Source organism: Cydia strobilella, chromosome 22 (genome assembly GCF_947568885.1).
Source record: "Cydia strobilella chromosome 22, ilCydStro3.1, whole genome shotgun sequence".
Lineage (NCBI taxonomy): Eukaryota > Metazoa > Arthropoda > Insecta > Lepidoptera > Tortricidae > Cydia > Cydia strobilella.
This window is the reverse complement of record NC_086062.1, coordinates 8,309,720-8,328,358: the sequence shown is the minus strand read 5'-3', so window position 1 is coordinate 8,328,358 and position 18,639 is coordinate 8,309,720. Positions and strand designations below refer to the sequence as shown.

General features: G+C 36.4%; 1 protein-coding gene and 1 long non-coding RNA gene across 4 annotated transcripts in view; one reads left to right on the top strand and one right to left on the bottom strand.

Annotated features, from left to right (window-relative positions):
- Window positions 1–14,292, bottom strand: part of LOC134751461 (uncharacterized) — a 94,881-nt gene extending 80,589 nt beyond the window's left edge. The window contains exon 1 of the long non-coding RNA XR_010128663.1: window positions 14,063–14,292. This is a non-coding gene — a long non-coding RNA (uncharacterized LOC134751461). The remainder of the gene's footprint in view (window positions 1–14,062) is intronic.
- Window positions 1–18,378, top strand: part of LOC134751424 (solute carrier family 41 member 1) — a 90,022-nt gene extending 71,644 nt beyond the window's left edge. Inside the window, exons 3-10 of one of the 3 annotated variants that reach the window (XM_063686827.1) lie at window positions 8,533–8,645; window positions 9,499–9,643; window positions 10,470–10,616; window positions 10,954–11,031; window positions 12,159–12,306; window positions 12,582–12,787; window positions 13,678–13,826; window positions 16,949–18,378. In XM_063686827.1, coding sequence (XP_063542897.1) covers window positions 8,533–8,645; window positions 9,499–9,643; window positions 10,470–10,616; window positions 10,954–11,031; window positions 12,159–12,306; window positions 12,582–12,787; window positions 13,678–13,826; window positions 16,949–17,128 — 1,166 coding nt within the window. In that variant the 3' untranslated portion in view covers window positions 17,129–18,378. The remainder of the gene's footprint in view (window positions 1–8,532; window positions 8,646–9,498; window positions 9,644–10,469; window positions 10,617–10,953; window positions 11,032–12,158; window positions 12,307–12,581; window positions 12,788–13,677; window positions 13,827–16,948) is intronic. The other 2 variants (XM_063686828.1, XM_063686829.1) reach the window with 2 other exon arrangements.
- Window positions 18,379–18,639: the final 261 nt, after the last annotated feature.

Here is an 18,639-nt window from a genome sequence, read left to right as displayed (position 1 = left end):
AAATTCAAGCTTACGTTTCTTTTTTGCGAAAACGTTGATTATTTGATCTATATCTAGGTTCGTATATTTATGTATATTCAGGAGAGCTAGCCCGGATAACCTTTCCTCTGCCATTGAGGCCCGCAACCAAGATTTTACTCTGCGAAGAGTAGAAAAAGATCTCTCTGCGGTAGCAACGCTAACCGGGAGAGTTGCTAATATTTGTAAAAACATTTTGATAGAGTACTCCATATACCAGTTTCCTTACTTAATATATAGTATGGTAAAGTTTGAAAATTACTAATAATACATACGTATTATGAATCATTTTTAAACTCCCTTGAACCTAATACTTAGTAAACGTAGTTACGCTTAGCTGACTTATTTCCCTATAGTATGAGGTATTCCATTACTACTCAATCGACCACTAAATATGTAGGTAAATTATTTTATATTTGACTAGGTACATAAAGAATCTACCCAATTAAAAATTTTAAATCTAAATGTTCAGTCGAGATAGCATGATATGCCCCATAAATATATACCTATTGCACAGCTGCGTGAGTAGTTGTAGGATTTAATTTTCAAGATATTTACTTAGTCATTGACTAGAAGACGCCAAAAAAACCCCTCAAGAAAACAAATCACACACAACACGAAATATCATAGGTACAAATAATAAATCGATAAACAATGTAGGTAATGAATATTTTATTGGATAATTTGTAACTTTGTTTTATTATAAAAGTAATATACATAGAGTAGCTTACTTACACGTCGAGAAACAATCAGAGCGATAAATTGCTCTGATTGTTTAGGTAAACCCTGGCCGAAATGACCAAAAAACAAAGTTAAAATAAAGTTACAAATGATATATAGAGTAGGGAATTGCATTAGAGCGGTAAAATAGCAATAATTTCATTAAAATAACTTACCATTGTGTCGAAACAACAATCACACTATCACAGCTATTTTACCCTGACTGACATTAACAAAAAACTTTTCAAGAATGGCGGCTTGCCTCGGAACTTTTGGCATTTTGGCGGGAATCTACATGTGCATGCATACAAATCAATACACTCTTGCTTTTAAATTAGTAGATCTGTCTATTGTCTATGGTCTGCGCGAGTGCGCGCTTCCAACCAGTAGTCATCTCTTTTTTTCTAATACATATTCATGCGCCAAAAAGAAACAGATAATATGTTGTAAAAATGTGACAAAAAGTATCACCATTTTTGTCTATGGCTCTTTGCTGCGTTCCGAATCACGCACGATTCATTGTTTTAATTTTTTATTTTATGAAGGCCTATCGATCTCAATATACCGTGAAAGTGTAAAAAAGGTTGTGGGCATGCCCATCTTGCCCACAACGGTGGATCCGCGCCTGGGTCGGCAGAAGCGGCCGCTGAGCAGGCGGTGTCCCTAACGGCCTGCCCACGACATTGCCTGGCTTAGGCTAAGGCGACAACTATAGGTTGGAGCGAGACACAGCGATCGGACTTTTCGTTCCCACCTTTGTTGTCGCCTTAGCCAAAGCCAGTTGCGCAATGTCGTGGCCAGGCCGTAATGAGGGACAAGTACGCCGAGCTGTCAAGCTTCTTGTTCCCCTTGCCATGGAGACGTCTGGGTGCTGGTGCGCGGAGGCGAAAACTGTTCTTGAGCTGGGGCGTCGCCTGCAAGAGACGGGTCTCGACCCCCGCTCCGGGTCGTTCCTAGCGCAAAGGTTGTCCATCGCGCGATTTATCCGAATATCAGTTAATTAATGTCTTATCCCTTTCTTACAAATACATAACTCGAAATGACCGATCTAAGACAAACGATTAATAGCCAATTGAGGCTTGTAAAGTGTTACGCTACCAGTATTTGACAGCTTAAGTAGCCTAACTCCAATGGTTTGGTCGAGTCAGTCGTAAAAATATAGTTTTTCGCAATACATCGCTATTTCAGTAATTCCCCGCTGTTGACCTGAATTAGTCTGATAAGTGATGATACAATGTGATAACCCTCAGATACTATAATATCTTAAGTATTCTGTACATAAACTATTAATATTTCTCAAGTTTATCGTTAGGTACCTATATTTTTTATTATCTGGTGGATTGGTATAAATTAAAGCACAGCTTATTCCCTGATTGGATCAGATTTTAAATCGTTGGATACATCTGCAACTTCAAAATAACATTATAGTTCCTACTTTTCAGTTAAAGCTTGAACTGTTTAGTTTACTCATTCCCTGTAGCCCCTGCCGGTAGCTGTGACCTTTGCATCATACTTAGTAATAATATAAAACAATAATAATGAAATAATCCAGCCTGTATACGTCCCACTGCTGGACACAGGCCTCCTCTCATGCGCGAAAGGGCTCAGTCGACCGGGAAAAACCCGGTCTGTCGTAGTTTTTAGGAGTATCAAAATTACGGGCATTTGAATCAAGTTGTATCAGTATAGTTACAGCAAGCAGCAAAACTATATGGACACATTATGAAATATAAAATGGCTATGCTATTTTGCTGCTGGGTGTAGATAATAAAGTGAACACTAAACCTGTGCATGACACAATGCTTAGAAACAAAGGAAAAGTGGAAAATCTCACTGAGCCGGGCGAGACACCTTACAGATAGTGAACAATCCTTTGTCATCGTATTCTCTTGAAAACCCTCGTATTTGTCATTGTCATGCTACTTTAGTCAACCTCAGTAGGTTTTGTACTGAGACAGACCGAAATAGTTCACACGTTCGTGCGTTTCCGTGAAAATACGATGGTCAAGGATCATTCACTTATGATTAAGATAACTATTGATTAATCAGTAAAAGCCGATTGGCACTTAAACTATCGTGAGACATATTTCAAAATATTTATCAGTACGGTTTTTACTCACTATTATTTTTAGTCGCTTTTGGCGACATGTTTCGGATTCTTTGGGAATCCATCCTCAGGCACGAGTGTCCGCGGCGGTTGTAGGTCGTGCACCGCCCGCGCCGCCCGCCTCGTCGCTCGTTGCACTCGTGCCTGAGGATGGATTCCCAAAGAATCCGAAACATGTCGCCAAAAGCGACTAAAAATAATAGTGAGTAAAAACCGTACTGATAAATATTTTGAAAGCCGATTGGGATTTGTTTTGTACAATATTTAGGTACACAAGTCCTAACGACGACTGATAACAGTTTGCACTTGCTTCTGATAATGATTTGAGCGCTCTGTACATCGCACGCGCACGGTTAATATGTACCTATGTACGATTGTAATGTCTATTTGAGTTATTAGTAAACAATAGGAATGATAGAAAGGAGTACAATCTCGTTTGGGTCTTGATTAACTGTTGCTAGGGCTGTATAGGTATGAGATAACCGTAGTTATGTACATTAATTCGTGACTCCTTGTGGTAGGGCAGTGTTAGCTAATATTATATTCCTAAATTAATTTTTAACAAGCAGAAACGTCTGCGATCGATGCTATTAAGCTTAAAATAAATTTAAAAGTGGATTTTTACTGCCTTGGGTGAGACTTGGACTCACGGCCTCTGGATAGATACTCCAGCGCTCTGCCAACTGAGCAACCAAGACCTCATCCATAGTCAGCAAATCTTCCCACTATATGGGTCTAGGGGACCCTAGCGACATCTACCGTAAGAGTGTTACACTTCTTAAACGGCCACTGGAGTTCCAAGTCATATTGGAAATTCACCAGTTACGATGTGCTAACCATTCTAAATTAATTTTTAACAAGCAGAAACGTCTGCGATCGATGCTATTAAGCTTAGAATAAATTTAAAAGTGGAAAAATTACTGCCTTGGGTGAGACTTGAACTCACGGCCTCTTATATTCCTAGTTAAATGGGACCTGAATTGTAAATTGATTATTGCCTTATTGATTGGGAATTGATTATGATTATGATTAACATCTTTGTAACCTAGTTAAATGTAATTCATCTCCTAATTTTCAGTTATATTACTATTATAGAAATAGGGCAAAATATAGGCCTTAACTGCGTTAGAACGCGATATAATGTCAAGGAAGTCTTACTTAAACGGACCGAATAAAAAAAAACATTAAATTCGTGGTCAAGAGATTAGTTTTGATTAAAATATGTATTTTTCCTTTGAAAATAATTAGATATAAAAATTTGACGTGACTTTCCAATAAATCACATTTCAAACTGAAACAGATGTCATATACTAAAAGAAAGCAACCAAGCCCTCCAGGGGCCAAAGCCAACACAATTCAAAGTATTTAATATAATAATTTGATTGGTTCCTTAGTCGTAAATCACATTTCAATGGCTGTGTTCACCGCACGACGGAACTTCATACATATTTACGAGTAAGTAGATTTAGCCTTTGAGGAAGCCATATAAAGAGTGAGGGATGTATGTCCTAGAATTATCCAGCGTAAGTCATCTTTGCTTATAGAGTTAGCATAAAACTTGAATTAGGTCAATATGGGTAAGTGTGGTTGACCTTCACATTGGGGCCGATTTACACATTGATTAGTGTCATTAGTGTTTATTGCGAGTTACCTACATTTGCCACTAAACGCAAGTATTTACCTATATTGACCTATATACCGTGTTTTATAATGGGTCTCTATTGTTTGACATAATTATTGAAAGCCATAATGTAATGAATTTTTGACATGCCACTTACCTTATAATATAATGATAATGATAGATTATGAATTTGAAATATATAAATGAATACAGAATATATAAATGAATTAGTTCTTGGGATTTTTAGTGATTGTTTTTTTATGTCTGTTTTAAGTTAAGATTTTTCAATTTTAATTGTTTCTCTAGTTTTTAAATTGAAAATATATAATAGTATAATGAATACATGAAATATATAAATAATTATAAATTCTAAATATAATATAGTTAGATGAATGTAACAAATAAACATATATGCAATGAATTGTAAATATAATTGTCATTAAGACTGTCTGCCTAAAAAACCTCAACTTTACCACGTGTATGTAGATTGTAGGTTTAATATGTATAACACATAAACAGACCTGTAACGATTGTTATTAATAAACTTTCATTTTCATTGTCATATTATCATTAGTCATAATTTGGTTTTTATCAGAAACGCGTAACTTTTGAGGATTGCCATAAAACAAACCTAACCTAACCTATTTATAGGATAAACCGAGGAAAATCCTGAAAAGTTAACGGTTTCGGAATTATGACTAATGATAATATGACAATCATTACATTATGACTTTCAATAATTATGTCAAACAAAGGGACCCCGTTTAATAATATCTAATTAGGTACAGTCAAGGGTATGAATATATGTATACATTCCCAAAGTTTCAAAAATATGTGTACGCTCTTTACACCTTAGACTATAAAGTCTTGTTCACATATTTTTGAGCCATTTGTCTGGATCGATATTTTTGCCTTCGACTGTGCATTGTACATTATTATAGTAACGGTACCAGTCATGGGACATTTAAAGAGGAAATTTGGAGTATTTGTGGTACTCCCTTGATACATGTTAAAGTTTTACCGCTTAGCGTGTTAAAAGTTTTAGGCGTGTTGTTTCAAAGATACTTTCTACATACTTAACAAATTAAAACTGTTTTTTTTTCTTCAGTCATGGACTTCAAAGCTCCAGTAATGGTACCCCGGTAATGGATGTGGATCCGGTAATGGGCCCCGTATAATGGGCATTACCCTATCAGTATAAAATATTGGAATATTGAATAAGTTTTTGGCAAGAAAATCATTTTTGGTATAAGCTTTTATCGCTGAATGTATTTTTCTTTCCACAGCCGACTAATACTCATCGAGACAATTCCAACAACCCCAAACACAATAAGTTTGAGTTTATCACAGAGTTCCCATGGCCATCTCTTATCTCCATCATCAGATCAGGTCCATGTTATCATAATATTGCATTGTCATCCGATTTGCATACGTATGTAAAATTTTAACTCAATCGCAAAGTGGCTCAAATTCAACTTCAAAGATTTGACCCACACAAATAATAGTTTGTAAAATCGATATTAATTTTATCCGAAGTCCGAGCATAGCTCCTGACAAAATTCATAACTACATTTTACTTCTGTATTGTTTAAACATGAAATGACGGCATGGGAAGCATCATTATGTAAATTGTCCCACATAGGAGGTATGTAGTTTTACAGCTCCTATAATGGGATTAGGCAAAGTTCCACTATTTTTTTAAATCTTTGGAGTCACGACTTAGTCTGTTGTATACCTTATCTCATGGTACGAGTAAATGCAATTAACAAAACACATTCTTAATAAATTAAGAAATAAATAAATATTATAGGTGAGGACATTCTTACACAGGCTTGTGTTATGGGTACTAACTACTCAGACAACGATATATATAATATATAAGTATTTAAATACATAGAAAACACCCATGACTCAGGAACAAATATCTGTGCTCATCACTCAAATAAATGCCCTTACCGGGATTCGAACCCAGGACCATCGGCTTCACAGGCAGCTAGTCACTATAATACCCACTAGGCCAGACCGGTCGTCTCTAGTTTACATTTACACCAAGTAATAATTAATAAAAAATTAATGTATGAACTCACCTCTCTTAGCGAAGTTGTTAAGAATTCTTACTGGTTTTTTTTTTTTTCAGTGACACGACAACTTTTGGATTGGCGCCAATTAATTTCTTAAAAAATAACCGAATTTCATAAAAAGTCAAACTTAAACAGCCCTATGACTTCTTTATGGTAAAATATTACCAGTGTTTATAAACTACTTTTAGATACTTATTTTAGAGGGTTTTTGGTTTTATGTTCCATTACCGGTTTCACGCCCATTATAGGGTCGGCTACTATAGTGTGAAAAAACAAAAAAAAAACAAAAATTAAGAAAAGTTATCTAAAAACTGATTACAGTTTGAATAATGATGATGTCATAAATTACAGTTTTTAATTTATATATAGGTATATAAGTGTAACATAAATTTAAATACTTACGAACTCTCTATGGTTCCCAAGATACAGGCTCGGCCTAGTTTGGGGACCACTGTCAAGTTTTCTGTGATGTAATGTTTTTTGCCTAATTAAACCTTTTCATTTTCATTTTCACTTTTTCATTATCATATTGTAGTGTGACTACTTAAAAAAAAACACAAATCAAAATATTTAATAAAATAATTTGATTTGTTCCCAAACTTGTTCAAAATTGATGTAGTAAATGTCATATATAAAGATAAGTTTCATATTTTTCTTTGTAAAGTAGATTTTCGGCTCTCCTGAAAAATCTCACTATCTACACTATATTCTTAATTCCCTTACGCCCTTTCCAAACCAAAAGTATAGTTGATATGTTTTGCTCCAAATGGCAACGTTACCTACGCACATGCTAATACTTATTCATGAAAAATATTTTATAAACATGAATGACGATCATTCCGTTGTCAACTTGTGTTTTCTGAATAAATACATGATCATATCGGAATACAATGGCCCGACGACCGGTTATGCCCCGTATTATAATATTTTTCGCACAATTTGCTGATTGTCTCCCAAAAAACATGTATTTTTACATTCGTTTTAATATTAGTCACGCGAAAATGTATTTACACGTACAAGAGCAATGATCAGTGGTTACTATGATTTACAGAACTTAAGTATGGCATAAATGTTTGTGATTACAAAAAATGCGTGAGAAAAAAAAACAACAATAGGCATCCCTGACACATGTTGAATTTTATAACAAAATGTAGTAAAACAGATAGCAAATGTGCAATTTATCACACTAATGTGGATTTTCTCAAATTCTGTATTTTATTTTTAATGTAGTGTACACATATTTATTGTTTATTAATAAATGTAATAATAATAGATGTGGATATTAAAATAGTATTATGTATATGGAAATGATACAAAAATACAGGACCTGAAAGTTTCAAAATTTAAGTTTTTAACTATAAAACTCCCGTGAGACTCAAACATCTTAGATTATTTAACTTTTTCTTAACTTCCAAAAAGGAAAAAAGTAAACCATACAATTCCTTACATTTTATCCAAAAAAGATTGTATAGCAACTAAATACATAAACGCAATATTTATATATTTGTCCATACTTCAAGATGGGCTTTACGTCACGTTCACTTATCGTTTTGTTAGGAGCGTTTCGCTTGTGAAGTACGACTGTCGGACTTTGACTATCATTTCTGACTTTTATATTTTTTTAGAATGATTATCATTTCCATTGATTTTCATGAGGCCATTTCGTGGCACTTTAATCTTATTTTATGTTTTCTTTTATATTATGTAATGTCTTGTTTGTTTGTGCTTACGAATAAAATCTTATTCTATTCTATTTCATTTTGTTTTTAGGGTTCCGTACCCAAAGGGTAAAAACATGACCCTATTACTAAGACTCCTCTGTTCATCTGTCTGCCTGTCTGTCTGTCACCAGGCTGTATCGCATGAACCGTGATAGCTAGACAGTTGAAATGTTCACAGAACAAAATGATAATCTTATAGGTCTAAAAAACTGCCACATAATAGGTTAAAAAGTTGTTATTAAAATCCGTCTATTTTGTTCGCAGGTAACCTGGACATGTGTCTGGCGTCCCGTCTGTCCACGCAGGCCAATCTCGGGAACATGACGTCCACGAAGGAAATTCTGTCCATGGTCGTCGGAAATGTGTCGTTAGTGCAGGTAATTAATCTGTTAGTGGTACAAAGCGTGTAACAAGGAGGGCTAATCTTTCCAAGATCTCGTTTTGGTGGTTATGATATATAGTACGTATGTACTCACCTTTTGCACTCATCTTTTAATGCGAAGCTTAGCGAAATCAGCGACAAAATGCAAGTGAATTCGAAAACGAATGTGCGGAGCTTGATGAGCGTCAAAGTGACTATTAGAATACACGAACTCACACACACACAGTCACAATCACAAAGTTTTTTACCTTTACTTTTTTTCCATGCCGTGGAAAATAATGGGTCTAAAAGAAGCAGTAAAATGAATGTCAAATAAAAATTATTTAAAGTAAACCATTATAGGAATGAGTATATATTTCAACATTCAAAAGAAACGCCTTAAAGTATGAGCCGATTCAACGGAGCCATGCCGTTTGTCGCATAACTAGTGTTTAGTTTTAAGTTTATAAAATACATATGTAGGTTAGTCTGTAAGGTATTTGTAATATGGGCCTTGTTGCCTGATTTAAATTTTAAATAAATTAATAAATAGGCAGTTTTAACTCAGCGAATTTAAACTGTCCTGAGTCATATTAACTTAAGCCAAAAACGCTACTCGCATGCAACTATTAGTGCTCGAAAACGGAGATCTAGGCTCTCCGAAACATTTCCGCGATTGACGTAATGGGCTCCTTACGTTAGAACAAAAATTTGACAGTTCCCAACAACTGACGGGCCGATATTGTCCGGTGGACTGATAGTCAGTGGGCCCCTTAAAATTACGTGAGTTAAACCATATTTTTGGCTTAAGTTTTAACTCAACTATCTTAGACCATTAAATGTCATTAACATCTCTGCATTGTCTCCAGGTACAAGCAATAGTAGCAGCGACAGTGGTAGCCATCTTCGCCATCGTCATCAACATCATCACCGACAAAACCTTCAATGGGGACTACGTGCTGCTCCTGATATCGTCCGCAGTGTTCACCGCGACTACCACTTGTTTTATACTAGGTAGGTGTTATTGAAATCATGTCGGTGGTAAATCGATAGTAGCAGCGACGGTGGTAGCCATCTTCGCCATCGTCATCAACATCATAACCGACAAAACTTTCAACGGGGACTACGTGCCGCTCCTGATATCGTCAGCGGTGTTCACCGCGACTACCACTTGTTTTATACTAGGTAACTTCACCGTCTTCCTTCTCAAAGTCGTGGACATAGCTTGAAGTTGCCATAATTAAGTGGCAGTGGTCACTAGGCAGAAAGCAGAAAGATGACGTTCGGATGTCAATTGCAGCTGCATTACTGTTGCAGCGTCGTTATAGCATCTGCCGTATCTATCAATTTCTTTGATAAAATTAGTAATGGAATGAACGTCATAATCGAAGAAATAATGCAGCGGCGAGCGTTACTCATGTTATCTAGGAAATTGACAGACACGGCGACAGTTGAGATCCTAACGTCACCTGAATGTTATTCAAAGGTAATTGACAAATACAGCGACGGCAGCAACGGCACCGCAACAGTAATGCAGCTACAGTTGACATCAATGACATCCGAACGTCACATAAAGGTTCTTGAATTTCAACCGTGAACCAGAAGAAGCACAAAGAGAACCAACATGTTATCCCTCCGCAACAACCGATGATCTTGGCTAGCCAAGAAGGGTGTGGGCGAGGTCATTGTGGGCTTGGGGAGGCATAGGTATGCCCAACAGTAGTTGAAATATTTTAGCTAAATATGATAGTGACACAATATGATGAATCATCATTGATAATGATATCTCTTCAATATGATATATGAATCATCATTAATGATGATATCTTTTCAATTGCAGATTTCGTACTAGTGATGGTGATCATCGGCTCTCACCGTTTTAAGGTGAATCCTGACAACGTGGCCACGCCGCTAGCGGCCTCTATCGGTGACATCGTCAGTAACTCCGTTTTGGCTGTCACTGCGCAGTACATGTACGAGCAGATACGTAAGTGTTTGTACCTGATTACTTTCTACATCATCATAGCAATTTCAATTTTGAAGACAGCAGGTTTTGAATGACAGAGTAATTTTTTTGGAACTATTGTTGCACATTTTTAAGCCATCGCCAAGATCATAGGCGCAAAGCACACCAATGTAAATCTTACGGATGAAGGTTTCATTGACAGTGTATTATAAGCGTTCTTTGGCGCTGTTGGCAGCATCTTTTGCGTCCAAAATGTACACGCAATAACAACATATGTAAATCATAGTATTATTCGTTTAAGAATCACGCAAACTAATTATTGGATTATGTCTGAGACATTCTGTATTTGTTTGTGTAGATATATTTCCTCCCAAGGAAGAAGCAACAGGCCAAGAGATTCAGGCCGACGTTGGCCCCACGGAGCCCGTTAAAATTGGTATTAGTTACTATATGTAGTCCATGCCTGTCTTTAGTATTTACATTTTCGTTAGTGTGGTGATTTCAATAGTTAATTACGTGCTTGCTATCGATAATATTATCATTTAGTGTAGCAGCACTTGTTGCTTTGTTAAATTTAAAATTTTGTTTCTATTACGTTATCATTTGCAGCTATGGATACAATCAAATTAACTATTTTGATATTGTGATAAGGCGGGATTCTACCAGGGTTTGGCACTGTGCGGCACGTGCATATTCTGTACAAAAATGCTCGTGCCCCACAGTGCTGCTGCACACTGCTGGAATCCCGCCTCGCCTTCAGGTATTTGAAAGTAGAAACACTACATATAAACACTATTTATGTTTTTAGCTTAGTGTTGCATGGTTTGATAGTTCTCTTCAAATATCTTTATTTACCAGTAGGCCAAGCACATGATTGACGCGACAGTATCTCGTCGCGAGATAGACTACCCGTCTTTTACTAATTGTATGAATTAAAGGGGGACGGGTAGTCTATGTCGCGGCGAGATACTCTCGCGTCAATCATGTGCTAGCCTGGCAGGTTGCTAGTAAGTTTGCTTCTGACCTATATAAGTGCAACCCATTTGTAGCATTTTGGCCATTCTTCATCTCTAGAACTACCTAGATAATGAGCGTTATATCCGGTCTATCTAGACCTGGAGTCTTAGCACGGTACGCTTATCACCATGCCTGTCACGTTCTAACAAGTATGCGAGTGCGAAAGTGACGGACTTAGTGATAGGGGAAACCATGCTGCGCGGGCTGGGTGCGTAGCCAATGTGCAATCGTTAACGCTCCGTAGCGAACGAAACGCCACCGTCACTGTCGCACTACTCACTAGTGTGGAAGAGTGATAGAGAGAGATGATTATTGGCACGTTGGCTACGCGCCAAGAAAACGTAGTCAAGTGAGAATTGTTTATAGATAAGACTATGGGAATAATCAAGTGAGTGTGTAATCAAGTGAATCGGTTTGCATCTGTCATACAGATAAAAAAAAAAATATTAGCGTTTGTCGGTAAACGCTTGTCATCTTGGTTACGTTGATGTTAAATACGTTCCCTTAATCCTATCACTTCACCAAAACACTTTATTTATATTTCAGAAACTTCTCTGTGGCAACCCATCGTCATCATCTGCGTGTACTGCAGCCTGCTCCCCGTCTGGGTGTTCATTGTGTATCGCAATAAACACACAAAGCCTGTCCTCACAACTGGTTGGACTCCTGTCATCTCCGCGCTCTTCATCAGTGGGTAAGTTGATTGTTGTCATCATCTAACGAAAATTTTATTCATAAAAGAGTGAATGGCTAATCATAGCGTCTCTTGCCATTAGATCAATGGCTGGTCTATCGACCTACCGGTAATAAAAATAGCATGGAATTTAAACCAGGATGGTAACCTGTATTTATCAAGTTATTCTAATCCATCAATGCCATAATATTTGCTCGCAACAAGAGCCAAATTCTATATCCGAAAAGAAAGCGGAGGCTGGCCCTGATTTATGATTTACATGACTTTTTGCACAGAATTGGTGGTATCGTCCTCGACCAAGCAGTAGACCGTTTCACGGGCTACGAGGTGTTCCAGCCTATCGTCAACGGCATCGGTGGAAACCTGGTCTGCGTGCAATCATCCAGGCTGGCGACGCATCTGCATCAAACGGCGATTCCAGGAGTTTTGCCTGAGGGGTCCAGGTTGCTGGAGTGGCCTTGGAAGACGCTGTTCGTTGGAAGTAAGTGTGTTGGATGTCTCTGTCTAGCTATGCTGCTAAGGCCGGCCAGGGATCTACACAGGCGCCTTTATTAGGACGGCGGAAATCGTGCACTATAAAATGACCTCATGTGGTGGGGGCTGGCGACCCTCGGAGGAAATAAGGAGCTATTGTGCTTAGGGTCGGTTGCTGTTTGTCATTGTTAAAGAGTTCGCTAAATTTTATTGTAAGAAAATTTTCATAGTAAACCGCCGCGGCGCGCCGAGTGACGTTGATCAGTTTGTCAAGTGCGGATGGTGCAATGCAACCGACCCTAAGGGGTAACTCTTTGTCGTCGTTAAAGAGTTCGCTAAATTGTATTATATGGAAAGTTTCATAGTAAACCGCCGCGACGCGCCGGGTGACGTTGATCAGTCTGTCAAGTGCGGATGGTGCAACCGACCCTTAGCCTTTCTGATTTAGCAAACTGTCTACATCACACAGCGTCCTGGCGATCATTTCTGCTGAAGTGGTCATGGAAGATACTTGGAGTTATAACTGATATCGAGGCTAGATAAGTTGCCTTATATAACTCTTATAAGACCTTTAAAGAAGTGACCCCCTATCTAAGAAATGTCTATCTAGTTTGCACTTAATTATATTTTATATCGTAGTCGACCTACTGGAACAGATCAGCATCTTGTTTTAACCTATTAATAATATTGCAGAGATGCATGGAAGAAAGAGAGCTAGACCTCTGCCCAGCAGTGGTAGATCAGCATTTTGTTTTAACCTACTAAATAATATGGCAGAGATGCATGGAAGAAAGAGAGCTAGACCTCTGCCCAGCAGTGGGACACAATACTATAGGCTAACAATTCTAACAAATAAATAAAAATAAATAATCTAAACCTGTCTGTATGATGTTTCAGCCGCAGCAGCCAAGGTGGCCCGCATGCTGCTAGTCCTGGCCGTGTTCGGCCAGATCATCTTCATGATCGTCGCCGACTGGCTCTACATGGGCTACGTGTCTATTGGCTTCGCCTTCGGGATTACGTATCTCATCTGCTCCCTATTGCAAGTAAGTATTCATCTTAGCTCTACCCTTTTCCTTTTTAGGGTTCCGTATCCAAATGGCAAAAAACGGAGCCCTTATAGATTCGTCATGTCTTTCTGTCTGTCTGTCTGTCCGTCCGTCCGTCCGTATGTCACAGCCACTTTTCTCTGAAACTAAAAGTAGATGTATTCTGTGAACCGCATTAAGATTTTCACACACAAAAAAACAGTAATTTTTTGGGGGCTCCCCATACTTGGAACTGAAACTCAAAAAAAAATTTTTTATCAAACCCATACGTGTGGGGTATCTATGGATAGGTCTTCCAAAATGATATTGTGGTTTCTAATACCATTTTTTTTTCTAAACTGAATAGTTTGCGCGAGAGACACTTCCAAAGTGGTAAAATGTGTGTCCCCCCCCCTGTAACTTCTAAAATGAGAGAATGATAAAACTGAAAAAAATATATGATGTACATTACCATTCAAACTTCCACCGAAAATTGGTTTGAATGAGATCTGGTAAGTAGTTTTTTTTTAATACGTCATAAATCGTAAACCGCAATTTACCTTTCACTCACGTTTCGCATAAAAAATACATTGCTAAAATTATGTAATGTATGGAACCCTCGGTGCGCGAGTCCGACTCGCACTTGGCCGGTTTTTTATTGCTTTTTATTATCTATATCAATGACTTGCCACTAGCTATAGATCACCCCATGGTCCTTTTTGCAGATGACTGTACAATTGTATTCTCAGATTCAGACCCACATGCATACAAATTGACATAAACAAGACACTTGAAACAGTAATAGAATGGCTAAACAGAAACAATTTACGCATTAATTTGACTAAAACAAAAATAATGAATTTTTAACAAATAGTAGACAAATTGCCCGATCTAACTGTGACATATAAATATAACATTATTGATGAAACGGACATTACAAAATTTTTAGGATTAAGTTTAGACCATAAGTTGACGTGGAAAAATCAAATTGAAATTGTATGCAATGAGCTTAGCAGATTTTCGTATGCATTGTATAATCTAAGTAAAAGAGTCAACGAGTCTGCTTTACTGACTGCCTACCATGCATACGTAACATCAACACTAAGATATGGCGTCATGTTCTGGGGAAATTCCACTGATCGCGAGGCTGCTTTTAAGGCGCAAAAAAAATGTTTAAGATCAGTTTGTAGATTACAATTAATGGAAACCTGTAAACCACATTTCATTAGGTTCAATATACCAAAGATAGATATAACTCCGTAATAGATGGATACAGTCTAAGGAAAAGACGTGCCTCGAAAATCAAGAAAATTTGATTCTCGTTCAGAGGGCGCTACTAGCTTTGGCTTACTATCGTATAGATGGCGTTGACGGTTTCGTTTGTTATTTAACAATTTAAACGCATATCAGTGAAAGAACATGGGTCAAAATCATAAAAATAATTAATGCAAATAAAAAAAACATTTATCCATATTTAAATACATTTTATCGTATTTTTATAAATCTTCATTTTTAGTTTTAAAGTGTGTCGACAGATGGCAGTGAATTTACTGGGGTTACAAAATTTACTATGACAGTACCGCTCTAGTATAAGTTACTCTATGAATATACTAACCCAGCCATGTCTATACATTTTTGAAACTGCGGTTTACATTAAAAACAACATGGATCAATTTTCTATGTTTAAAAGTGCTCGCAGATGCGAAAAAATTTACATCCAATCCGTGAACTCGGCTTTGCTTGCTAAAAGTATCTTTGGGATGGCACCCAAAATATACAATAAGTTGCCAAAACATATTATTGCAATAGATAATGTAACTGAATTTAAGAAATGCCTGTATGACTTTTTGGTACAAAAAGCATACTATTCGATAATGGAATATTTACTCGACATATTTTGAATTTAAGTAGTTTTAGTACACTCTTATTTTGTTTGACATTTAACATATTATTTTCGTTTGACATCTGTTATAATTAGTGCATGCTCCATCTCTTCTTGATTATATTTGTATGCCAAATAGCAAAACATAGTGAAACATAAATTATTGCATAAGATCTATATTTAACCTATGTTTACAAATAAATAAATTTTGATTTTGATTTTATTCTGTAGAACCTTCTGGGTAAAAGCCTCGTTCAGATGTTTCAGATGGAAACTTTGTCTAGTGCTACGCTTTGCCATTCTTTGCCTGCAGTAGCAACATTTCATCCTGCCACCTGGCAAGTAGATGTCGGTTTCTAGAGCTTTGTGTCATTTTATCTGTTACCTCTCACCTAATAAAAGTAAACAATAGGTAACGTAGGTTTGTAATCTTACCTACCTATTCCTTGTTCACCTTTATAGCTTTCTCTGTATACTTAATTAGTTCCATTAGGATTAGTACTTATAAGCTATTTCAGGGTGTACATGCTAACAATCTATCCCAAACAATTTATGTGACTCTTTTTCTTAAGCGATTTAATCGGCTTCCTATGTGATAAATCAATTAGTATCAGTTTTGTTTGACTTTACTTATTTTTAACAGCGTACCATTGTTCTTTAGTATTTTCAAGGATTTTTCACTGTCTCAATATTAGGAAGAATGCCCATTTTCTCTGGACACATTTTTGTTGTTTGATAAGGTAAGTAATTAAGAATTTCTACCACATGACCAAAAATGTTTCCAAAGAAATTAGGAGGACAAATAACGCTCTCATATTGACCCCACTACGTGTCCCATTTCGGTCAAACGGGACATGTTGAATAAAATCAAATTAAATTGATAATCGAATTGCTATATAATTGTTACAAACTTGCTGTTGCTTATTTTTCAAAAGTGTTTTCAATAAAGAGACATGTCAAGATCACGTAGTCCTTTTTTAATGCTAAAAAAAGGAGGTATAAATTAAATACTTAGGCGGTTGCACCAACTCTTTGTCGTCGTTAAAGAGTTCGCTAATATAAATTGTATTGTATGGAAAGTTTCATAGTAATCCGCCGCGGCGCGCCGGGTGTCGTTGATCAGTCTGTCAAGTGCGGATGGTGCAACTGGCACTTAATATTTTCTCGTGCATGTACCTCAAACTGGCACAATATTAATCGTTGATACATGTTTTATTAATAAAGATAATTGAAAAATTTATCCTAATTTATTTTTCAGGTAATGGTGCTTTTATACATGGCCTACGTGCTAATCCATCTCATGTGGAAACGAAAGAAGGATCCTGACAACGCAGCCATTCCTTATTTGACGGCGTTGGGGGATCTGCTCGGCTCGGTGTTCCTTGGCTTGGCCTTTGTGACTCTAGCTGCCCTTGGGAATGACTATGGAGTGGCTTAGGTTAGACTTGTAATTCGTCAGGACTATGATTGTTAATTTCCAGTGAATGGAGGCTGTCCATTTAATAACTAGAGCTTTTAGGAGCAACGGATGGAGGTGTAAGTAGATGCATATCGAAATTGCCTAAATTGTCAAGTAGTTTGATGTTTATACTATTCTGACAACCTATTTGATTAGGTAAGTACGTGCTTTACATGGGCAAGTCTAATATGTATCGGCATTTATTTTTTCTGTTTCCGATTATCATGTTTTTTATTTTATTTTATCCGGTGCTTGATGTTTCGAATCCAAATTCACTCTTCTCTTATACAGAAGAGTGGGGAATGTGAGATTTGTTTTCAGGACTTTTTAGTACGGTCACGGACTTTTATTGTTAACCTATTTAGGGTTTTTTTTTACATTGGATATTTTAGTATAAGTATTAACAATCAAATTAGCTTAAGCCCTAAATGGCTCAATCATTAAAGTCCGTACTGGTTGGACTGTGAATGTTTTTTACAAGTTTAAATTTATAAATGAATTGTTTTTATTATTTTATAGTATACCAAAGCTATGCTTTAAGGTATCTGTGCAATTTTAATACATACCGCCATTTTAGTGTCGTGTTTGTATTTTATTTGGATTTATTGTAAATATTCAGTATTCAAATTCAATAAAAGAGAGTAAATACAGTATTTTGCTGAAAATTGTGAAATTATAAAGACAATTAAAAATGTAGTTTTAGCGGTGCCAACGTTACTTATGTAGGTACTTGGAAACGACGAATAGATTAGCTAGGTGTGATATTTTTATAATGTTTTCTGTGGGCATACTATAATAATAGAAAAATAGTATTAGAAAGCATTTATAAACATTATTACGCATCAAATCAAGGAAAATGTTATCTCTTAATTTTTGATGATAGAATATTTTCATGAAATAATAAAACTTTAGTAACTAGGTATGTACAATCGAGTTTAAAAATATTGGTGCATATAACTTACTCAAAAATATGTCCCATAGTTCTTAATTCGCTGACATAAGAGCTATGTGACATATTTTTGAGTATGATGTGTGCACCCATATTTTTACACTCTACTACATCCTAAATTTATGGTTAGTATTTATTTTATTTTTTAAATTGCTTTGACAGCAAATGAATAAGCTTATAAGAGTACCAATTGAGCTTTGTCTAATGAAGCCTCATGAATCATAACATCGCATATTGTCAAAACGTTTTACAAACTTTAGGCATGTCACTATAAGATTGTAATAAAATGTAACGAAATAGAGCTTCAGTTACAAAAATGAAATACCAAAACTTCCGTGACACACAGACCTATTAAATATATTAATAACGGGTCACTCACTTATATTAAGTCGAAAAACACGGTACGAAGTGAAACATGTCGAGCGTTTTTCGACTTAAAATACGTGAGTGACCCGTTATTAATATATTTAATACAAAAATTAAATGCCAAAATAAATACCAAACCAACGTATTTACATTTTAGACGAATACAGTCTGGCAT